Source organism: Dromiciops gliroides, chromosome 2, assembly GCF_019393635.1.
Source record: "Dromiciops gliroides isolate mDroGli1 chromosome 2, mDroGli1.pri, whole genome shotgun sequence".
Taxonomy (NCBI): domain Eukaryota; kingdom Metazoa; phylum Chordata; class Mammalia; order Microbiotheria; family Microbiotheriidae; genus Dromiciops; species Dromiciops gliroides.
In genome coordinates, this window is record NC_057862.1 from 304,566,741 (window position 1) to 304,592,427 (window position 25,687).

At 37.5% G+C, this 25,687-nt stretch overlaps 1 protein-coding gene across 1 annotated transcript in view; it reads left to right on the forward strand.

Moving 5' to 3' along the window:
• Positions 1 to 25,687, forward strand: part of SYNE3 (spectrin repeat containing nuclear envelope family member 3) — a 202,886-nt gene that overhangs the window by 147,529 nt on the left and 29,670 nt on the right. The window contains exons 17-20 of the mRNA XM_043989293.1: positions 741 to 870; positions 8,142 to 8,357; positions 14,600 to 14,749; positions 15,899 to 15,937. Coding sequence (XP_043845228.1) covers positions 741 to 870; positions 8,142 to 8,357; positions 14,600 to 14,749; positions 15,899 to 15,937 — 535 coding nt within the window. The remainder of the gene's footprint in view (positions 1 to 740; positions 871 to 8,141; positions 8,358 to 14,599; positions 14,750 to 15,898; positions 15,938 to 25,687) is intronic.

A 25,687-nucleotide genomic window follows, 5' to 3' on the forward strand; every position in this document is an offset into this window, starting at 1 on the left:
TTACTGTTCCCATTTTTGCAGATGATGAAGCTGAGGGACAGAGAGATTAAGTCTCTCTCTTAAAGTTTTATATTTAATAAGCACCAGAGCATGGATTTGAAACCTGGTCTTCTGACTCCAAATCCATTCCTCTTACCATTACAGCACAGCTGCTCTGAAGGGTATCTGGTTGTTTTTTCCACAGCCAGAAGTGGAGACTGAGCATCAGTATTTACCAAATGACTAAGTCATGGTGATCAAAATCGATGGTTTGGTAAGATGACCATTGGCTTTCAAAATGTTTTCCTTACTGCTTTGAATATGAGTTTCTTTTAAAAGAAAAAGTTTGCACTATTCAAAATATAGGGGAAAAAAGGACATAGGAGCACAGAGGGACAGAAATGCTTTTCCATGACCTCTCAATATAAATGTGTTGCACTCTCCAACTCTACCTCTTCCATCACTATCATCAGTCAACATTTTTATTGCATGCCTTGGGGGTCATGGGATTGTACCACTGGCTTCAAGGATATTTTTAGGAACTATCAAAGATGTGAAATGTCTGGGGAGAGCTTGCTACCCAGTACTATGTCTTGGCTTTCCAAAGATTTTTGTGAACTATGTCCTTTGTATGTCTTTTTGTTGTCGCATGAGCCATAACAGAGGAACACGTCTTGTGAGTCCCTCTGAAAGTGTGAGTCATCAGATACATATCAATTAATATTGTCATAATATTAATTGGGTTGCTTTGTGTCTTCCAGCCTCATCAGGAAGTGGCAGCTAAAAAATAAGGAGCTGGATCCAGGGAAGAAATTGATTTTTTCCAACAATATCCCAAAACATGGGTTTCTCATAGATTCTGTGGATTCTATTCCTCGACACCGGGGTAAGGTGAGTAAGGGTTGTGGGGAGGATTCTCCAAAGAGAATTATCACCAAGTAAGTGACTAGAGACTGCTGAGCCAAGTACCATGGAATATTAACTCATCCCCTTACCCTCACTCTCATTTTTATCTTCTAGAAAAGCATGCCAGGCTTCCATGAGGAAGCTTTGGGTCCTCTTTGCTGAGGACCTTCCCAAATACTAAGAAAATAAATACCATTTACATCAACTCCCTCTTCTCCTATTCCCTACATCTCAAAACCCCTTGACATCATACTTTTATTCCAGTCTCTGGTAAAGAGAAGTCCTTCCTGCTTGCCAAGGTCAACTCTTTTACATGTACTTTTTTTTTTTTTTAGTGAGACAATTGGGGTTAAGTGACTTCCCCAGGGTCACACAGCTAGTATGTGTTAAGTGTCTGAGGTCGGATTTGAACTCAGATACTCCTGACTCCAGGGCCAGTGCTTTATCTACTGCGCCACCTAGCTGCCCCTTTACATGTACTTTTGATCCCATACTCTCCTGTTTTCTCTAGCAAAATGCCCCAGCAATTGCCCCTTCTTTCTTTTCTTTTTTAAACCATAAAAGTATTTTATTGTTTTCTATTTACATGTAAAGATAGTTTTAACATTTGTTTTTATAAGATTTCTAGTTCCAAATTTTTCTCCCTCCTTCTCCTCCTTCCCACCCCTTCTTTCTAATCTTCAATCTCTCCCTATCTACTTGTTTCTTCCCTACTGCCTGTTAACAAGACCAACCCTCCTCTATCACTAAAAACCTTCAGTGGACCCTCCTCTTCCCTCAATTTATCATCCTGAATCTTTCCTCCCTTTTGCAGCCCAACTATCACTATCTTGCATGCCCTGACCTTTGCATAAGCTGTTTTCCATGACTAGCATGTTCTCCCTTCCTCCCCTGGGCCTCTTAAAATCCTGTTGCACTAAAACTCAGTTCAAAAACAACAACAACAAAACCACCTCAGTTTAAGTGCCACCTTCCACATGAAGCTTATGCCCTACCCCCAAAAACAGTCTTCGAGAAAAAGCCATTTACACATGTTGCCTCTACTTTTCTATTACTTCCCAGCCTTTTGCCATCTGCCTTCTAACCTTTTCAATTGAAACTTCTCTTCAAAATTATTAATAAGCTCTTTCATGATCAAATTGGATATGTCTTTTCTTAGTCCTCATTCTTGACTTTTCTTCTGTATTTGACCCACATTTAACACTGTTCATCACTTCCTAGGGACTTTCTTTTCTCTCAGTTTTTGTCACAGGACTCTTCCCTGGTTTTCCTATTTGCCTAACCACATCTTCTCAGCTTCCTTTGCTGGCTCTTCACATCATACCACATAACCGTGCATATACCCCAAGGTTCTGTCCTGGGTCATCTTTTCTTTATGTTCTTTCACTTGGTGACCTCATATACTTCCCTAGGTTTAATTATTATCTCTATGTAGGTGATTTACAGATTTATGTATGTATCCACATTTCCTCCTATGAGCTTCAGTCCTATTATCACCAGCTTTCTATTAGACCTTTCAAATTGGGTGTCCCATAGATAGCTCATTCAGTAGTACAAAACTGAACTCATCTTTCCCCATCCCCCAACTCACCTCTTTTGAACTTCTTTGTTTTTGACAAAGGCTTCACTATCCTTTTATTCTCCCAGGTTTGCAGCCTTTGCATTCATTATATCTCTAATTCCTCATTTTCTTTCACCCCACATATCTGATAATTTTCCAAAATTTGTTTCTACCTCCAAGGTATTTCTTAGATTCATCCACCTCTCACTATCACCATGTTAGTTTAGACCCTCATCACCTCTTGCCTGGACTATTTTGTCTCTCTGATTTAAGTATGTCTTCACTTCAATCCATCATCCACACTGCTACTAGGTAATTTTCCTTAAGTGAAGGTCTCTCCTACTCAAAAAACTCCAGTGGCTCCCTATTGCCCATGACAGTGATGTTCATCCTTTTTTGATCCTCTCTACTTCAAACAAATCTTCTCTATTCCCCACCATAAACAGGGCTTTTTGGAGAAAAGGTTAACTCAGAATCTATCGGAGCATCTTCTCTCAAAATTTGGTGTGCTCTTCAGCTTAAGTAGGAGATAATAAAGAGGATAACAATGATAAAAAATTATGAGGATTATGAGGATAGTGTATTTGAAATTTTTTTTTTTTTTTTTAGTGAGGCAATTGGGGTTAAGTGACTTGCCCAGGGTCACACAGCTAGTAAGTGTTAAGTGTCAGAGGCCGGATTTGAACTCAGGCATTCCTGACTCCAGGGCCGGTGCTTTATCCACTGCGCCACCTAGCTGCCCCTTGAAAAAATTTTTAAAAGTTAAAAGCATTATCACACATAGAAGGGTTTTAGTCTCCATATTATACTGGTGAAGAGATAGAGGTTCCTAGTTAAGTGGCTTGCCCAAGATTGTAAAACTTATGAGAGGCAAAGCTGGTGCTAGAACGCTAGTTTCCTAATTTGCAGACCAGGCGTTCTTCTCATGACATTGATGAAGTGCTCTGGTCTCTTATTTTGTCTTCCCTTTTCATCCTTAATGTCTCCTTGTTATCAAATGAAATTATGGCTCTCCTGTTCACAATAGTACTTAGTTTGAAACTCCTCAATAATAAGGATGGATCTAGCATATGCTGACAAATGGGACTTAAACCACAGAATCCTATATATCCGTGTATCTATTGGTAATCATTTCATTTGGGTGAGATCTAGTAACATCCTGTCTCTAAGACCCAAAACCATGGGAGTAGGAGAATATTTTTTTTTAATTTTTTTTTAATGTATGAGGTATTTTATTTTTCCCATTACATGTAAAGATAGTTCTCAACTTTTGTTTATACAGGCTTTACAATTTCAGATTTTTCTCCCTCCCTCCCCCTTCCCCTAGACAGCAGGTAATCTGATATAGGTTATATCTATATATCTCTATACATATACATATATATATATACACACACACACACACATATATATATATATATACACATAATAACATTAATCCTATTTCTGCATTAATCCTGTTACAAGAGAAAGAATCAGAGCAGTGATGCAAAACCTCAAAATAGAAAAAAAAAACAACAGCACCCAAAACAAAAGAAATAATATGGTTCAATCAGCATCTATACTCCACAGTTCTTTCTTTCTTTTTTTTTTCTTGGATTTGGAGATCCTCTTCTATCATGAGTTCCCTGGAACTCTTCTGTACCATTGCATTGGTGAGAAGAATATAGTCCGTCAGGGAGTAGAAGAATATTAACAGCCATAACAATCATGGTAACATAAGTGAAAGCTATTGGAAAAGTTGAAATAAGTCTCTATAAAGGTAAGATAATATGCTTTCAATGATTTTCATGACATTCCATTGAAGGCAGGTGTTAACATTCCCACTTTAAAGGTAAGGACAATAAGGACCAGAGAAGAAATGTGACAGATCTGGGACTTGGATTCAGATCTTCTGACTTTCCAGCTCAGACTATGGTTAGTAGTCCCTTACATACAGGAAACGTGACATAGGATTGGATTCTCACCATTCACAAGTGACTGGGCTCTTGAATTCCTGAATGAACTGGAAGCATTTCAACTATGCAGAGACCCTGAGTTTGGGGTTTTTGAAAAATGAAAATACAGAATTGACTCATACACCCTAGGGAGGCCATACTTCAAATCAAAGCTGATCTTGGGCCCATTCAATACTCCTTGCTATAATTAGCAGATGCTAAGGAGGATCACTTTCTCTCACATAGGAGACTGGGAAGCTGATCAGGGAGGTAGGCTGGTAAAAGGGAGCAAAAGAATGTTATAACCTAGATATATAATGCCTTAGTTTTCATAGCCTTTTCACAGCTATCATTTCATTTGATATTGACCATCTCAATGCTATACTTGACTTTGCCCCCTAACCTCTGATATATAATTAGTCGACAAGTTATGATGATTCTGCCCCTACAACATTTCTTATATCTGTCCCGCCCCCATCTACTCACAATGGCATCTGCTCTAATTCAGGCCCTCAGCACCTCTAACTTAGACTCAGTAGCATCCTAATTGCCTCCAGTCTCTTCTCCTTTCCAATCCATGCTCTATACAACTTCCAGAATGATATTCTTTTTTTAAAAAACTTTATTTTTAATTTTTATTTTTCAGAATGATATCCTTTTGTTTTTGTTTTTGTTTTTGTTTTTGCGGGGCAATGGGGGTTAAGTGATTTGCCCAGGGTCACACAGCTAGTAAGTGTCAAGTGTCTGAGGCCGGATTTGAACCCAGGTACTCCTGAATCCAGGGCCAGTGCTTTATCCAGTATGCCACCTAGCCGCCCCCCAAAATGATATTCTTAAAACAAAGATCTGACCATATCATCAACCTTCCTCCAAATATGTTTAATATTTCACTCTTGCCTCTAGGATCAAAATAGAAACTCCTTTGGTTGACATTTAAAGCCCTCCATAATCTGGTTTCCACTTACTCTTTCAGTATTATTTCCTATTACTCCCCTTTATGAATTACAGCAAAACTGGCCTGCTAGCTATTCCTGGTACATGACATTCTATCTCTTAGCTCTGGACCTTTGTACAAGTAATCACCTATGTCAGAAAGAATGTGCTCTTCTCCTTACCTCTGCCTTGTAGAATCCATAGCTTTCTTCACAGCATAGCTTTGCTGTACCCCTTACATTAGTGAGCCATTTCATTATTCTACTTCCCCTTGAGAGGGGGAGAATTTTTCCCCTTAAAATCACTTAGCAAATATTATTCATTTATTCTTTTACATGCACCTATTGTGTCATCCTAGTAGAATTAAGCTCCTTGCAGTGAAGAACTCTTTTTCCCCATTTGTATTTCCAGCACTTAATATGGTGCTGTGAATATAGGAGGGCTTAATAAATGTTTGCTGAATTGAACAACCTCTACTTATTTCAACCAATCTTCAAATGGCATGATCTTAAAATTTCACCATCTTTCTCTCCTGTGGATGCTCTTCAATTTATCAATATTATTACTAAAATATAGTGTCCAAAGCTGAATCGAGTACCCTTGATGTGGTCTGATTAGGAAAACATACAGTGGAACTATCTTCCCTTCCTTTTTCTGGAAGTTCTGCCTCTCCTAATACAGAATAAAATGAAAATAGCTTTTTTTCACTGCCATGCTTCTCTGTTAATTTATATTAAATTTGCAATCCATCACAGTTATCTCTTTTAGATAAACTGTCATACCTTCCCAATCTTGAACTTAAAAAATTGGAGGCAGGAGTATAAAACCCAATTATAAGATTTTATATTTATTTCTATAATACATTATTAGAGTTGGCTGATTATTATAGTCTCTTGAGATATGATTTTGGTTTCTGAATCTGTCATCTAATGTGCTTTTGTTTCATCTGAAAATTGGGTGTGCATACCATTAATAAAAGTATCAAATAACTAATTCTGGGACACTCCAGTAATGACCTCTCCCCAAATTGACTTAAAGTAATCTTTGGGTCTAGTCATTCAATCAGTTCTGAATCCAACTAACTGAACAGTCATCTAATCCATATCTTACTATAATGTCCTCAAGTGTCATTAGAGACTTTGTCAGATTCTTTGCTGAAATATAAACTATAACTATGGCCTGTCCCTGATTTTCCAGTCTTATGAACTTGTCAAAAAATGAACTGGAGGCACCTAGGGCAGCTAGGTGGAGCAGTGGATAGAGCACAGGCCCTGGATTCAGAAGGACCTGAGTTCAAATCCGGCCTCAGACACTTGATACTTACTAGCTGTGTGACCCTGGGCAAGTCACTTAACCCCAATTGCCTCACCCCCCCCAAAAAGACCAAAAAAAAATGAACTGAAGTTAAACTGGCATGTCCTGTTCTTGATAAGGTCAGATAGGTTCTCTGTGACCAATACCTTCTGAAATGTTGATTAGCTTTCATTTTGCTCTAGACTTTTGTCAGAGAATAAAGTCTAGCTCACTGGCTTACTTTGCAGACTCCACTTTCTACTAAGCCCAGCCCTATGGTAGCTCTCAAGCTCTCCATTCTTTGAAAGAGGTTCAGTAATCATACCTCAAAGTTCTCTGGGGATCCTGTGATGTGGTTTGTCACAGGGTCTAGTTTTCATCAACCTTGGGTTTCAACCCCCTATTAACCAATTTGTACGCTCCTTGCTAGTCTAATTTTACTTGACAGGTAAAAAAGAATCAAAATAAGAGTTAAGTGATCTGCCTTCTTTCCTTCATCCATTATCATAGTCTCATCCACCCCAAAACCAATGGATTCTTTTGATTCTTCTTTTGATCCTTATCTTTTCCCAAAAATAGTTTAAAAAAATTCTTGATTGTTCTTAACATTCCTCACTACCTCAGTTCATTCTGAGTATTAATGTTCTCTACATTATTCTTATACAGGAGAAGGAAATGGCAAACCACCCCACTATCTTTGCTAAGAAAACCCCATTGACAGTATTGGCATGCTATAGTCCATGGAGTCACAAATAGCATGACAGAACACCTGAACAACACATTATTCTTATAGAAATATTCCACAGTCTTGTGTTTACTCTTTCATTGCCAGCCCTTGATTCCATCTTCTGAATGTCTTTTTTTTAGGCAATGGGGGTTAAGTGACTTGCCCAGAGTCACACAGCTAGTAAGTGTCAAGTGTCTGAGGCCGGATTTGAACTCAGGTACTCCTGAATCCAGGGCCGGTGCTTTAACCACTGCGCCATCTAGCTGCCCCTGAATGTCTTTTTAAAATTCTAAATTGATCATTGATTTTCCTGTATATTCACATCAATCTCTTTATACAAATTTCCCCTTTTCTCCTTATTAGATTTATTTGTGTTATCAGAATCCTATCCTTGAAAGCTTTCCATTCCCACTAGGGATGATTTCTTCTTGAAGCTACTACTACTGTAACTCAGACTAGTTTGATATACCCGAAACCTCGATTGAAACAAGAATCATTTTAATTTAAAAAGTCTTTTTTCATCCCTAGACCCATGACTTCATTTAAAAATCAAAATCACAAATAGAATTGATTGCTTTTCTCGATTTCCTGTTCCTAAGAAATTCCAAATAACTACTGGGAGGTGGGGGTGGCAAGTGAAGGCTGAGCTAAGAAGAAATTCAACACTCTTCCTTTTATGGATATGAGCTGAATGACTTTTCATTGAATCTTTCTTTCCCCATTCTTATCCGTTCTAAGATGGAACTAGGATAACCAGCTGGTAGTGGATGATTTTTATCTCCAATGCTTTTTCCTTCTTGTGTAGGGAAATCCTACACCCAAAGAAGAAGAAGAAGAAGAAGAAGAAGAAGAAGAAGAAGAAGAAGAAGAAGAAGAAGAAGAAGAAAATAATGATAATTTCTCCAAACTTCTGAAAGACTTTGAACAGTGGTTGCAAGGAGAAAATACCAAGTTGATCAAGATCATTGCCATGAAAAATTCCACTGTTAAGGACTCAGAAAGAAGACAAGACAAACTGAAGGTATGTTTTTAAGTAAACCTTTTTTCCCTCCAGAATTATTATGGCATAATTAATAATTATTGGTGATTATGTTCATCATTATTTTAAATACTTTGTCAAAAATATTGGGGCAGATAGGTGGCACAGTGGATAGAGCACTGGCCCTGGATTCAGGAGGACCTGAGTTCAAATCAGGTCTCAGACACTTGACACTAGTTGTATGACCCTGGACAAATCACTTAACCCTCATTGCCCAGTCCAAAAAAACAGAAAAAAAAAATCCCTTTTAGTGTTCAAAACTTTTAATGACTTGTTCAGTCGTTTCATTTTGGCCCAACTCTTCATGACCTTGTGGACCTCTGTCCATGGGGTTTTCTTGGCAAAGATATTGGATTGGTTTACCATTTCTTTCTCCAATGGCAAACCAAGGATGTGACTTGCCCAAGGTCACAAAGCTAGGAGGTTTTTAAGGCTAGATTTGAACTTGGGTCTTCCTGACTCCAAGACCTATGTTCTATCCATTTCAATACCTATCTGCTCCTTAATAACCTAATCCCCCCCATATACCTTTCCACTCTTCTTTCATATACCATCACACACACCCTGCACATTTTGATCCCATGACACTGATCTCCCTCCTGTTCCTCAAATAAGACAATCTATCCTAACTCTTGGCCTTTTCACTGGCTGTCCCTCATCCCTGGAATGTTCTCTTTCCTCATCTCTCCTTATTGGTTTCCCTGACTTCCTTCAAATCCCAGCTAAAATCCCACCTTCTACAAAAACCCTTTATTAATCTCTTCCCTCTGATGATTTCTTTTTTGTCCTGTATTAGCTTGTTTTGTACATAGTTATTTCCATGTTGTTTCCTCCATTAGACTATGGTCTCCTCAAGGGTAGGGACTGTCTTTTTTCCTTTCTTTGTATGCCCAGTGCTTAGCACAGTGCCTAGGCCATGGTAGGTACTTAATATATGTTTATTGTCTGAACAACTAACTGGTTTCTTCCCTACTGTGAGAAATAGGTATGGATCACCTTCTCAAAATAAGTTCTTTCAGAGGCATGCCTCTGAAAGAACTTATTTTGAGAAGGTGGTCTGTACCTGTTTCTCACACCTACTGTACTGGAAATTTGACCAAGTCTTTCCTATCTTTAAAAAACCTTTAGGGGGCAGCTAGGTGGCACAGTGGATAAAGCACCAGCCCTGGATTCAGAAAGACCTGAGTTCAAATCCAGCCTCAGACACTTAACACTTACTAGCTGTGTGACCCTGGCCAAGTCACTTAAAACTCCATTGCCCCACAAAAAAACCCCCCAAAACAAAAACAAAACAACCTTTAGTAGACCCTACCATCCCTTCAAGGTTCTACATCTCTATATTCTATATCTCATTCCCATTTCTAAGCTAAACTAGAAAATGATTATCTACACTTGTCTCTGCTCTCATTCCTCAACCTTTTTACTATCAAGAGTTAACACTCAACTAAAATTTCTCTTTCCGAAGTTACCAATGATTTTTTAATTGTCATATGTGATTTGGTTGGGCTACAGGATTTGGCCCAGTCAACCACGCTTGCTCCTTATAAAAACTTTTTCCTCTCTGGATTCCTCCTGCCTGTCTACTTCTTCTCTAATATCATTTGATGACTCATCATCCATGTCATGACCCACTAACTAAGGCTTTGCTCTGGACCCTCTTCCTCTCTGTCTCTCCTCATTGATTTAATTATCATCTCTATGGAGTTGACTCACAGGGCACTATATCTACCTCCAATGTCTCCCCTGAGCTTTGTTTCCTGCATCACCAGATGCCTATTGGAAATTTAAAACTGGATATTCTGGAAACACCTTGAATTCAATAAAATGCATTATCTTTCTCCCTAAATTCATTTTTCTTTCGAACTTCCCGATTTTTGTCAAAGATACAACCATTTCTCCCCAAATGTCCCACGTTTGTAACCAGTGTTATCCTTGACTACTCCCTTCTTTTCCCCCCTTTCTCTCCCCTCCCCCACCCCCAGGTCCCAGCCCAGTCTCTTGGGAAGAGCAAGAACAAAATAGCAGAGGCATCAACACTTTTAAGATGCTTTGATTTTTAAAGTATTGTCATTGAGGACCTAATATGCTTTGAAGTGAGAATGCTAAATGTAGCTAAGGAAAGCTGGTCATGTGACGCGGACTCCAGGGGAGGAGGGGCGGGCACAAGGCCAATGGCAGCTTCACTTTCCGGGACCTGGGCAGGGAGAGGGTGTGTGTGTGGGGGAGGAGCCTGTGGAGCAAAGCTGCTGAGGCATTTCCAGACTAGGCTTTCACCCTTGCCCCTCTGTGCTTGTTTACAGCATAGTGCCCTTGGGGTGTAAAAGGGAAGCTATTTAAAGACCCTCCCCCACAATACTAAGGACCCTCCCTGATTCTGGGCCATGTGGCCTCTGCTTCCACCTGTGGTCCTAAATGGGTCTAGGTGTCAATTCTACATTATAATGCCCAGTTATCTCTGCCTCCTGGAGCTGGGGGAGAGTTAGGGGAGGGGAGGAAGTCTGAAAGACCTTGTAGGACTGGGGTCCGGGCTGGGCCAGCACATAGGGCCCCTCTTCACTACCCTGAAAATGGATCATAAGGTGTTAGAGTAAGACTTCAGGGGCCCTGGCAGCGCTGTGTGCTGGCAAGATGCTGGGCCTAGAACTGGGCCCCAAGGGGCTCTTCCTGGGGGCCTGAGGGAAGACCAGACTAGCACTTAATTTTATTAAACATTTTATCACCGAAATAACAATAATGTGTCAACAGGGCCGTGGGTGGTCCTCTTCCCTTCCTTTTTTTTTTTTCAGCTGTGATGAGAAGCTATAAGGTGAAGGGTCTGTGGGGACCGGGAAGGAGCCCAGCTCCCTGGGCCTTTACTGGGCAGACCCTTGAGTCTGCAAGGAGCAGGCCAGGCCAGCACCCAGGGGGTCTGGCATCTGTGCCTTCCATTGAAAACTCTACACATATATGTCTTCCTCACCCCACAGGTCCAATTAGTTGCCCAAACTTGATATTTCTCCCTCCACAACATCTCGCCCATTTGCCCCTTCTCTCCCTTCACACATTGGTCTAGACTCTTGTCTCCTAATTGTTCTCCCTGCCTTGAGTCTCTCCATTCTCCAGCCAGTCCTTCCTCCTCACAGCTGCCAAAGTAATTTTCCATAAGTCCAGGCCCCACCATAACATTCTTCTCCTTAATAAAATCCAGTGGCTCCCTATTGGGATCAATTATGAGCTGATCTACCTTTTAAAGTCCTTCATAACCTGGTCCTAACTATCTTTCCAGTTTCTTTGTTTATTACTTCTCTCACCCCCAATCACATGGTTTGCAGTCCAGCCAAACTGGCATTCTCTCTGTTCCTCACATGGCATTCCATCTCCTTTCGATATGCCTTTGTGCTGACCAACCCCTATATCTGAAATCCATTCTAATGTTAACTCCTTACCAGCTCTAGATAGTTTACTATTTAAATGTTGGATGTGAGCACTTACAATTTGGAAATTGGCAAACTATAAATCAGGGCTTGGTTTGCCGTTTTGTTGATTGTCTACACTTAATAATACAGATTGAGGTCCTGTATACATTTTTCTAGGAAGCTGGTTGTTAAATATTTACTGGCATACCCCTGTCTCCTTTGCAAACAACTGCTGTATATTTCTATTTTCTTCATATTTATTGTGTATATGTGTATGTATGTATTTGTGTATTGTCTTGTTTCCTTTCCAATTACAATGCCATTTCCCACAGAGTAGGGAATGATTCATTCCTTTTCTTTCTATCTCAGCACAATACCCAGCACACAATAGGTTTTTAATAAATTCTTCATTGATTAATGAATTGCTTCTATGCGGCCATACAAACTATATTCCATGCCTACAATGCATTTCTTCTTCATCTCTACCTTTCTGAATTCTTATTAAAATGCTGCTCTATCCTTTATGAGGCCTTCCTTCATCTCTCCAGTCAGTTCTCTTCTTCCTTAAATATATATATATATATATATTTTTTGGTGAGACAATTGGGGTTAAGTGACTTGCCCAAGGTCACACAGCTAGTAAGTGTTAAGTGTCTGAGGCCAGATTTGAATTCAGGTCCTCCGGACTCCAGGGCCAGTGCTCTATCCACTGTGCCACCTAGCTGCCCCCTTTCTTAAATATCTTGTATTTACTTATGTATATGCTGTGTCCCTAAGAAGAATGTAAGTTTCTTAAGGGCAATAGATAGCTCCATTTTAATCTTTCATGAGGATAAAGAAAATGGAACCTGTAATGGTTAAATATCTCCAGGTGCCTAAGTTAATGCTTTGCAAATGAGTTGCTAAATAATTATTTGTTTAATTGAAATACTCTGACTCACATTTATGGAGTACATTAAGGTTTGCCAAGTGATTTCCTTATGACGACTCTGTGAGGTAAGTAATTCAAATATAATGATCCCTATTTTGCAGTTGAGGAAACTGGGTCTCAAAGAAAGCACACAGTAGTTAGTGATTAGAGTTGGAATTATCAGCCAATTTCCCTTGACTCTAATTAAGTCCTGTGCATCATACTGTAACCCATTATAATGTAAAATTCTGGAATTAAGACCCAGAATTTTAATTTTCTATCCTAATTATTAATGACAAAATATAGCTCCCTCTCTGGGCTTAAGCAAGTCATTTAATTTCAGTGGGTCAAACTTTCTTTATCTGTAATGTAACCCGGAGTTGGACCAGATGACCTCTAATCAAAGGTTCTTTCTAACTCTCTGCTGATAAGACAGACATATATCCTTGTCTCTGAGGTCATACTCAGAGTCTTTACAGCTTGGCAGGACCTGCCATACTTTTTCATCTGTGGCACGGTCTTTGAGAATCTAGGGTCCACACCATCCTACTTGGAGAGATCAGAGAAGAATGTTAGTGATAAGTAACACTAAACAAACCTCACAATTTTTTTAGACCAGATTTGTTATTCTATATAGAAAATGCCCCATGAAGAAATGCTCATTATCACCATTTGCCCTACCATTGCCAATGGGTTCTGCAGTATATAGTTTTAGAAAGCTGCCTGGTGCATTGAGAGGTCAATTGGTTTGCCCAGGGTCACACAGCTAGTATATGTCAGATGAAGAACTATGTGCCTGGCACATAGTAAGCACTTAATAAATGCTTAATAAATGTCTTTCATTTCTATACCTTTATCATTATTACTTATATATTTCAGGGATCAGCTATTTCATTGATGTAGGTCCTCCCTCCAGCAGTACAGATTTCCATAGTACTACACCTTAAGTAATGGTGTCATGAGCAGCTGTAGATGAAAAAGCCCCTCTTACCTGGAGGCCAGCACTCTGGTAATGAATTTCTCTGTGCTTAATTGGGTTAGTCAGTAGGATCTCCCAGAGCTTGCATTCGACTGGTATTTCCTTTCAGAACCCAGAATTATCCCCTCAACACAATGAAGTATGAAGGGAAGACATTAGAGGCATCATGGCATAGTGAAAAGAGCCCAAGGTTGACTCTCAGAGAACTAGTGTTCACATCCTAGTTCTGTAGTCTTACTTTTGTAATCTTCAGCAAGTGTTATCATCTCTTTGGGCCTCAGTTTTCTTATCTACAAAGTGAGGCAATAGACTATTACTTAGATGATATGTAAAATTCTTTCTGACTCTGAATCTTGAGTTTGGAGGGTTTTTAAAATTAATGATAGTAATGATATAATAATAGTAACACTGGTATAAATGACAATAATAATGTTGCTATTCATTTATTTCAGTCATGTCCAACTCTTCGTGACCCATTTGGCATTTTCTTGGAAAGATAGTAGAATGGTTTGCCATTTCCTTCTTGATCTTCTTTTATAGATAAGGAAACTAAGGCAAACGGTGTTAAGGAGTTGCCCAGGGTCACCCAGTTAGTAAGTGTCTGAGGCCAGATTTGAACTCAGGAAGATGAATCTTCCTGACTCTAGACCTAGGAACTCTATCCACCAGGCCACCTAGCTGCCCTTGATAATAATGATAGTAAAAATAAAAATATGCTTTTATTTCAATGAATTTAAAGATCATTGTGGATCACATGGGACTATCATATGTGGATAAATAGTTTTAATTTATAAATTATTCAAGATTTCCTAGCCCTAATTAACCATGAATAGGGCTAAGTAGACTAGTTTCATTAAGTGAGTTTTAGGACTATAGGCTAAACTGTCATTGTATTCATTGCATCCTTTATGTGAGTGACCCTATCTTTACCTCTTCTTAGGAGCTGCAAGATAGGCTCCCAGATGGTCAGCATCTTTTTGAAAATCTTCTTCATCTCCGACCAAAGAAAGGGACCTGTGAAAACTTGGAGGACCTCCGCTATCGCTGGATGCTCTATAAATCAAAACTCAAGGACTCCAGCCAATTGTTGGTAAGTGTCAAAAAATAAGTGTGTTGTGTCATCCAAGAATGGGCACTCAGGTAGATAGAAAGTCACATACTCCACATTTCACTATTCCTCAGTAAGTCAAGCTGAGAAAACCACGCTTTGAAGCCTTCCCTGTTTACCCCTGCTTGAAGTAACTTTTCTCTTTCCTAAATTCAAAGTACAATATGTACAAATGTTCATCTTGTTGGATTGTTGTTGTTGTTTAGTCATTTAGTCGTATCTGACTCTTTGTGACCCCGTGGACCATAGCACACCAATACTGTCGGAGTTTTCTTGGCAAAGATTTTGGAGTGGTTTGCCATTTTCCTCTCCAGTGGATTAAGGTAAACAGGTTAAGTGACTTGCCGAAGCTAGTAAGTGTCTGAGGCCATGTTTGAACTTAGGTCTTCCTGACTCCAAGTCCAGTGATCTATCCACTGAAATATCTAGCTGCCTATACATTTTATTTGATACTTGGCATATGTTTTCTTGTGTTGTTACTTCTTTTCACACGTATGTATATTTTCTCTCCATAACCATAAACTTTTCAAAAATAAGCACCCCTTCTATATTTTCTCCACCAGGCCCTACTGAACAAATATTTGTTGAATTGATTAGTTTAGCAGAAAGAATATTAGGTTGAAAATAAGGAGACCCAAGTTCTAGGCCCGGTTCTCCACTAATTAAGTGTATGAACAAAACTAAATCAGTTTCCTAATCTGTAAAATTAGAGATTGGACTAGATGATATTGAAGTTCAGTCATTTACATTCTTTCTTCATCTTACTTCATTCTTTGCCTGGCCTTCCTTTTCACCAAGAGCACAGTACATTTGGCCACGAGGTGTCAGTAGAATCAAAGCTATGCATGAGGCAACTGTGCCTTGGATTTGCGTTATTAGGAAACAAGACCCACCGGGGTTGTGCTCCTGATGTGTGTTAAAAAGCTCATTAAATCAAATTACCTGCTAGCTCAGGCTGTCCAGATGACCAGAATTTTTAAGGAAACATTCTCCCAGCAAAATGAATATTCCATTGTAGGCTCTGTTGGGATTTTGAATTTACTTACTTTTCTTTTTTCTTCTTTCCCCACCTCCCTTTATACCACCCCTCTTTCCCCCCTTCCCACTCCCCTCCCCTTAAAAAACCAACAGGCTCACAGTCCTCTTGGGAAGCCAATGGGATTCAGAAAGGTATGGTACTTTCCTGCTACTCATTTCAATAGTACTGCCTATACTGGTTCCATGTGGAGCATCTGCTCTGAAATGTGTGTTTTTTTCCCTTGACTTTCTTGAAGGTTCTTTTAAAAAGCCCTTTTTGAGCTGCATTATAAAAATGAATCCAAAAGGATATGTTGGTAGGAATTTTACACACATGGGATTTCAACATGGTTTCCAATGAAGGGTTTAAATGTTTTTATTGATGTTTTGTTTTTACATTCCTTTCCAAATCTAACTTTCCCTTGCCCCTCCAAGAAAGTCATTCCATGTAACAAAATATAGGAAATATAGAGAGGAAAAAATTCAGGTTGAAAGACTAACCAACAATTAACCAATTCTGATAGTGCATACAATGTTTTATACCCATAATTGCTCACCTTTGCAAAAAGGGGAAGGATACACACTTTATCATCTCTTCTTGGGGTACAAGTTTATTATAATTACACAGCATTCAGTTTTGCACTTTTTTTTTGTTTTTCCCATTTATATTATTGTAGTTGTATACAGTATATTGCTTCCTGTTTCTGCTTACTTCACTTTGAATCAGTTAATATAAGTCTTTCCCTGCTTGTTTGTATTCTTCACATTCATTGCTTCTTATGGCACAGTATTATTCCATTACATTCATGTGGAAACAACAACAATAATAACACACATTTTAAATAGTGCCTACTACGTGTCAGACACTGAGCTAAGTTCTTTACAAATATTATCTTATTTGATCCTCATAATGCCCTCGGGAGGTAGATACTATCATTATCTGCATTTTATAGTTGAAGAAACAGAAGCAGAGACTAAGTGACTTGCCCAGAGTCACACAGCTAGAAGGTGTCTAAGGCTAGAATTGAACTTGGAAAAATGAATCTTGCTGACTGCAGATCCAGGAATTCTATTCACTGGGCCACCAAACTGCCTCTATCATATACCACAATTTGTTTAGTCATTCACTAAATGATGTCTCTATTTAATGTTAACACCCTGCCTGTCATAAAAACTATTTGAGAGATCTTGTAAAGTCCCTCTATGTAGATAGCTTGATGCAAGAGAAAGAATCCTGAAATGGGAATTGGTAGACATAGATTATAGTCCTAGTCCTGACTCTCACTAGCTTTGAGATTTTGAGCAAGTTAATTCCCTTGACCTGGCATCAATTTAATAATCTAATATCTAAGGTCCTTTTCATCTTTAATAGTTTATTAATCTAAGGGTAGGTCTGACATTCTATGGTTCTATGATTCCAAGGTCCGTTTTAATTCCATTTTTCTATGTCCCTTGGAAACAAATGGTTTTCACTAAGTGTTAGCATAGAACAGAATTCTCTGGTTCCTCATAAACTTGGATAAAACCATAATGAAGTTGATATGGATAAACAAATGAGTAAAAATCCCAAGGAGTACATTCAAAAAAGCTGATGAGGTAGTTTTGCTCTCTAAAACTGTTGCATATATCAAAGCGGTTATCAAAATTATATGGTACCATGGCAATGTGAAGGGAATCTGGAAGGGAATTGAAATATAATCAAATACATTCAGAAAATTGTTATTTAATAAAACTATAGATAATAAATATAACAAACAATAGATAATAAAAGTCTGATGAATAGGATTTATTACTTGACAAATGTACTGGGAGAATTAGTTAGCAATTTGGCAGGAAATGAATTTTGACCCACACCATATGCCCCAGTGAATTCTAGTTGGGCAAAAAACTTTAAAAATGACAAAAACAAACTATAAATAAAAGAGAAAACATGGAATAATATATTTATCTAGATTATAATGGGAAGCTTAGTTTTTCTATTAAATAAGTAGAATGAATTATTAGGGATAAGGGAAATGTACTTTAATACATTAAAATAACAGTTCCTATAGAACAAAAAATAATATGAAAACAAAGGAACTTATTGGTAAAGTACTTATGGTACCTGTTACAGTTAAAAACTTGACATCTAAAATATTTACGGAAATACTGAAAATTTGCAAAGGCAATTTCTAGTCCCTAGTGGATAAATGGTCAAATACTATAGACTGTTTTTAAAAGAGCAAATACATATTGTAATTAATCATGTGTAAAAATGCTCACTGATTGATTTACAAAGATATAAAAATATAAACAACTTTGAGATACTACCTCACGCTCATCAAATTGTAAAAAAAATAGTTAAAAACAGTGAAATTCATTATTTGCAGGGATGTAAAGAAACAGGTATATTCAGCCATTCATGGTTGAACTGCAAATTGTTGGAATCTTTTTGGAGAGCAATGTGACTGTAAAGCTAAGTAAATAATCATCTTCCTAGACACAATAGATTAAATTGTACAGAAATGTTTATTTTAATGTACTAAAGTACATCTTTCAAATAGAAACAAAAAAAGCTATCTGTTCAAAGATTTTTATAACAGCATTTATACTTGCAAATACTTGGAAGCAACCCAAATGCCCAATAGTGGAGTTTGGGTTTTTGTTGTTGTTATTGTTATTGTTGTTGTTTTTCAGGACCTTTGATTTTGTTGATATGCAGAGCTTCCAGGGAGGAAACTTCCTCTACCAATTCAGATAAGCAACTTATGTTTCTTAGAGAGTTTCCTGGGCCACTGAGAAGTTCAGTAAGTCACTTGCCCACGATCACCCAGCCAATATATGACATAGGCTGAATCAAGGTCTTCTGACTCCAAGGATGGATCTCTATCCAACTAAACATACTACCAATAACAAGAGTATTATATAGGTCAAATAAATTGTGGTAAAGTACTGTAATAAAATATTGTAATGCACTTAAGCTAATAATAATAGTCAGCATTTATATAGAGCTTTAAAATCAGCAAGTATGAGAAATATAAAGATATCTGTAAAGATATTAATGAAATAATTGAAAGGAAAAATACTCGATATGACCACATAAAAGGAAGAATGAATACTAAGGAATAGATAAAGAATCTTGAGGGAGACTTAAAGTTAATAACTGAAAAGCCATGACATTTTATGTATTGGAATTGATTTACTTAAATGTAAATAATTACAAGTCTAATTTGTTATATTGATATTTGATATTAAATTCAAATTTTTTAAACAAAGGAAGAAGCTTCTTATATCGATTTAGGATAGAACTACTTCTGTTGTTCCCAAAGTAGCTGAATTTGCTTCTTGGGTTCTGCCTTGACAGTGATGTTTCATTCCTCTAGTTAGAATGATCACAGACATTCAAAAAGGGGAAAGCGTAGCTGGTGTGAGGATTTGGGAACAAAGTGGGAATCTTTCTAGATCTCAGTCTGAATTATTATCCCAACATCAGATTTCTACTGATCCATTTTCACAGAAAAGGAAGGAAGACAACTTTTTAAGAGATTGTGGGAAACTGATCCCCATAACTCTACAGAAAGAGAAGAAAAGCCCTTACACACAAGCCTGATTACTCATGACTCATTTATTAAAATTTACCTTCATGGAACTGCAGGGAGGATAGGCCATATGTATACTGTTATTCTAATGGTCTTTTCTTTAAAAAAAACTATTTAAAAACAAGTTAACAGTTTATTCTGCCCTTCATGGCCACAAGAGGGAGTTGAGAGGCAGCTTTTTAAAGAGAAAAATGCATTGAACTTATTTATAGTCAGAAGATTCTTGGTTCTCATCATAACTGAACCACTAACTAGTTCTGTGATTTGGATCAACTTATTTCACATCTCTAAGCCTCAATCTCCTCATCTGTAAAACGGGGACTGTAATACTTATACTTCACATAATTATTAAGAGGGAAGTGTTATATAAATGTGATCTATTTAATAAATATAATAAGAGTACACTCCTAAGGGTAGATCTGGAAGGAACAACTTTGGACCCAGGTTCTCCCATTAGAGTTGAAGAGAAGAAAAGGAATTGTCCCTAAAAAAAAGAAAGAAAAGAAAAAAGAAAGGAAAAGGAAATGTCTCTAATATTGTATTTGTGACCTGTGCCAGCAGTCAGGGCAAACACTAGGGCATACAGAGGAGCAGTCCCTTCCTGAGGAGGAAGGGTGAAGTTTTAATCAGGATCCAAACAAGCTTAAACCAAAAGGCCATTCCGGATTGGTACCATGATTTCTTTATCATATCACAATCCAAAAGACTTAAGAGAGAAGTAAGAAATAAGTTGAGATACTTTGCTGGGCTATTGTGAAAAAAATTCTTTGTCAGGTATAAGGTACTATATAAATGCTATCTATTACTGTTGTTGCAATAACCAATTCCATGGGTTTATTGTAAGGAAATCTCTCTTTAAAGTACTATATAAGTGTAGTTTACTATAAAAAAAAATGATGAGCAGGATGCTATCAGAAAGATCTGGAAAGACCTGCATGAGCTGATGCGAAGTAAAATGTACTATATACAAAATAACAGCAATATTGTAAGATGATCTGCTGTGAATGACTTAGTTATTTTCAGCAATGCAATGATCCAAGACAACTCTGGAGATCTTATGAAAAAATGCAGTCCATCTATAGAGAGGACTGATGGTATCTGAATACAGATTGAAGCATAATTTTTTTGTTAATTCCTTTATCTGAAGTTTTGGTTTTGTCTGTTTTCTTTCACAACCTGGCTAATGTGGAAATGTTTTTGCATGACTGCTCATGTACAGCTTATATTGAATTGTTTGAGTTCTTGGGGGGTTGGCTGGGGAGGGAGGGAGGAAGAGAATTTGGAACACAAAGTTTAAAAAAATTGATGCCAAAATGTGTATTTTACATGTAATTTGGGAAAATAAAATTCTAAATATAAAATTAAAACAAATATATTATAATTAAATAAATAGAAATAAGTTGAAAGATCAGAGATTTAGGCCTGTGAGATCAGGATCTGTGCTGGATCAGGAAGCAAGCTACAGAGAATGATGCTGAGTATTTGCTTCACTCAGCTTCTTTCTCCAAACATCTAGTCTTTTATACAATTACCTGTTGAGGTTTATGTGTTATTGTGGTCACAAGACAGGCCTTTCAAACTCCTTCTGACTTAGGCAGGATGATATGGCCATACACTTAAGGCAGGCCAATGGATATCTTCTAGGATTGTTTGGATTTGCAAAATTATGCTCTATTAAATTGTCGATTTATTTCCTTTTCTTGTATATGATTTTGTTTATTTTTTTTTCTTGGTTCAATGAAAACAAGGTTGGCTTCTTTCCAAAGATTTTTTTTCTACAAAACCAAGGAAGAAAGTCTATACATCGACTAAACTTGAGACAGGAATCAGTGAATTCCTAGAATCATGAAAGAGATGGAAGATGTGATTACTAAACTATTTTCAGTCAACTTTGAAAGATTATGGCAAATGAAAAGTGAAGTCACAGGAACCAAGAAGGGCCAGTGTCCCAGTTTTCCAAAAAAGGGAGGGGGTAGTGTCTACAAGCAATAAATCATGGATTTTAACTTTGATTCTTGGTAAAATTCTAGAATATAGTATTAAAGAGATGGTTTGTAAACTCTTATGAGTGATCACTAAAAGCAGAGAAGACTTAAGACAGGATGGCCACCTTCAACTACTTGAAGGGCTGTTGTGTGGGAAAGGGATTACATTTATTAGAAAACAGAACTAAGACCATGAAAAGTACAATGATCTAACTTAAGAGGTGATGAGATCCCTTTCTTTGGATGTCTCCATCAGAGATTAACTAACTATTTATTACGGCGATTATAAGTATAATATTTGGTACAATACTAATTGAACTAGAGGTCTTTTAGTTCCCTTTCAGCTCTTAGATGCAATTCTGGAAGCACTACTCTAGTGGTCCAGGTACCTGGGTTCTAGTCCTGTTTCTCTTTATGCTCTTATTCACTATGTAAATTTAAGAAAGTCACTTCATTTCTCTGGCAAAAGAATGAATGAAAATGAATGAAAAAGCATTTATTAAGTGTTTACTATGGGCCAAGTGCTAGGGATACAAGTGGAAAAAACCCAAAAGATTTCCTGCTTTCAAGGAGCTCAGCTTCTAATTAGGAAAGACTATATAAAAAGGAATTCAGCTGTAGGGCAGACATCTCATCTAGGTTGAACTAATTGATCTCTGAAGACCCTTCCAACTTAAACATTGTATGAATATTCATGCAGGCATTTCTAATATCTTCTAGCTCTCATACAGAGAGATGTATGTACTTATACAGACATCTAAAGATTTTTTCCATCTCAGGTTCTATGGTTATGAGAGTTGAATCATTACTTAGCTCAGCTAAGTAGTCTATAATTAGAATAATCTTGAGAGCTACTCATCTCTATTTTGCAGCAAATTCATCTCTATTTGAGGAGGGGGCTCTGTCTGTTACACTGTTCATTCACATTTTAAAATTTTTAGAGAATTCTTTGGTTGGTGAGATGTATTCAATTCCCTGAAATCATACAGACTGCTCTCTTCAGGTGATTTCTAAAATTCTTTCTTGCTAAGTGGCCAAGTACTCCAGCAAGTCCCCAAATAATTCACAATTTATCAATTGTGAGCACTCTGTACTTAAAAACTGTTACTGAATTATTCTAACACAGAGATAGCTAGTTCATACATTTAGAGCTCACATTTCCATACTACTTACAAACTTTCTTCCTCAAAATAACCCTGTGTGTGGTGAGTAATAGAGCAGTTATGTCTATTTTACAGTTTTAAGGGAGCTGAGGAGGAAACTGAGGGAAGTTAAGTGACTTACCCATGGTTACAAAGGTAATGTCACAGATAGGATTAAGAATTCCAAAGTTAGCAATTATCTGAGCCCATATTCCAATCTAGGCCTTAACGCCAACTTCAAAGCTGTCCATGAATCTGGAGGGGTGACCAAGGTACCATCGCTATTGCCCACATTAGTCCATTTTATCCTACAACCAAACCTACAGGCTTCAATAGCAATAATAATAATAATAATAATTCACATTTATATAGAGAGCTTTGCATTCATCATCTCATTCGATCTTCACAAAAACCCTATGAGATGTTATTGTTATCCATATTTTACATAGGAATAAAGTGAGGCTCGATAGGTTAAGGGAGTTGTTCAAGGTTGGACTACTAATTTAAGAGGCAAACTCTGTATTCTTTCCAGTTGTATCCCAAAGGGATCAATTCTTTTAAACACTGTATGAATACACACAAAAAGTCAACAGCCAATGGCATTCCTTTAAATTTTGAGAGCAATACAAGACTTGCTGTGTAGAGTGGCTCTCAAATGTTCCTGAAGAGATCTATTGTTTGTAATTATATGGTAATTGAACATTGGAGGAAGAATGGACCTAAGAGATTATGTAGTCCAAACTCCTCATTTCATAGTCAAATCAGAATCTTGATATAGTTAAATCAGAATCCTGATTAAAAAAAAAAACACAAAAAACCTCTAACTGCCTCATTCTCTAACCCCATTAGCCTGTTAGGGCCAGGCTGGAGTAGAAGTGGAGAAAGTGGCTAGAGAAGTGATTTGCCCAAGGTTAAGGATGGGAAGAGGAGAGACAGGGTAGGCGCATGATGGAAGCAAGACAAAGAAAGTGAATGAAAGGCTAAGGGGTTATGTTACAAGGTGATTAGGTTCATCTCATATTAGAATCATGGAACATCACATCAGGAAGAAACCTTAGAGATCATCTAATGCAACAGCTCAACCTCCTAAAGTCCAGGCCAGGGTCCTACACTACCGTTCCTTGTTTTGCTCTGCCTTTATTTTACTTGGTCACCAGGCAGTGTTATTCAGTGGAAAAAGCCTGGATTTGGAGCCAGACAAAGTAAGCTTAAATCCAGCCTCTGTCACTTCCTACCTATGTGACCTTGGACAAGTCAGGTAATCTTTCTGGTTCTCAGGTTCCTCTTCTGTAAACTATGGGATTAAACCATATAGTCCTTGGAATCCTAGATCTGTGTAGTACAGGAGAAAGAATATGCATTATAGAGACACAGAACCTAGGTTCAAACCTTGCCTTTGATATAACTACATGTGTGACCTTGGGGAAGTCACTTAACTTCCTTGTGTCTTCTCCTAGGGCTTCATTTTTCTCATGTGTAAAATAGGAGAATGGCCCAGATAGCATCTGAGGGCCCTTCCAGCTCCTATAATTGTGACCTTGTCAGTGTTCTGCCTCCTCATTTTGTCAAGAATCCTAATTTAACAAAACACAAAAAACCTCTAATTTCCTCATTCTCAGACTCTCATTCAGTGCAAAGATGACTGGGAAAAATGTTCTGTTGCCAGACTATAATATTGTATATGTTCATAAGGTTTACATTTTCATCGTGTGTGTAGTTTGTTTTGTGTTTGTACAGAGTGGTTTGTGTATGTTTGTGAGGTTTACATTTGCATAGTTGTATAGTTTGTGTTGTGTTTGTACAGAGTAGTTTGTTTATATTTGTTTACTGGGTGGCAAAAAATTAGATGCTGTCTTTGAAGGCTGCATTCTTGCCAATGTATATATACTCACACATATATACACACACGTGTGTTTTTGTGTATGTGCACTAAAAAGTTGAGTTGTTTTTAATGAGCAGCTAGTTATCATTTTCCCCATCACTGTAACTTATTACACTCTCTTGATATGTCAATGAATTCAATTTTATTGTTTACATAAACAAAATCAGTAGAATTTATTAAATGTTCAAGTTTACCAGTGTAGTCAGTAGAAGCCAAAAAAAAAAAAAAAAAAAAGAAAACCCAACACACAGACATGATTTATTCACATTTAAAAGTCATGGTTTGACCCTGAGTGGATCAAACGAATTCTTTACTCTCAGAAACAAACATCACATTACTTGAGGTGCATGTTTCATTTGTAATGACCATTATGGTGTTTAAGTCTAGTCTACATAATGAATGAATAATAAAACATTGATTAAACACACTTAGAAGCTAGGTGGCACCAGTGGTTTAGAGGGGCTGGTCTGGAGTCATGAAGATCTGAGTTCAAATCTGGCTTCAGATACTTCCTAGCTGTATGATCCTAGGCAAGTCATTTAAGTCCTGTTTGCCTCACTTTCCTCATCTTTGAAATGGTAATAATAATAGTACCTATCTCCCAGGGCTGTTGTAAGGATCAAATAAGATAATCATTGTAAATCACTTAGTACAGGGACTAGCACATAGTAAACACTATATAAATATTAACTTTTATTACTATGTATGTGTCATGTTCTGTGCTAAATTCTAGGAAAGAAAATACAAGTAAAGAAAGAAAGTCCGTGGGGCAGCTAGGTGGCGCAGTGGATAGAGCACTGGCCTTGGATTAAGGAGGACCTGAGTTCAAATCCAGCCTCAGACACTTGACACTTACTAGCTATGTGACCCTGGGAAAGTCACTTAACCCTCATTGCCCTGCAAAAAAAGATAAAAAACAAACAAATAAAAAAGAAAGTCCATGATCTCAAAGAGCTTACATTCTTTTTTTTTCTTTTTTTAATGTATAAGGTATTTTATTTTTTCTGTTACATGTAAAGATAGTTCTCAACTTTTGTTTATACAAGCTTTACAATTTCAGATTTTTCTCCCTCCCTCCCCTCCCTCCCCCCTCCCCTAGACAGCAGGTAATCTGATATAGGTTATATCTATATATCTCTATACATATACATATAGATATAGATATATACACACACATATATATATACACATAATAACATTAATCCTATTTCTGCATTAATCCTGTTACAAGAGAAAAAATCAGAGCAGTGATGCAAAACCTCAAAATAGAAAAAAAACCAACAGCACCCAAAACAAAAGAAATAATATGGTTCAAT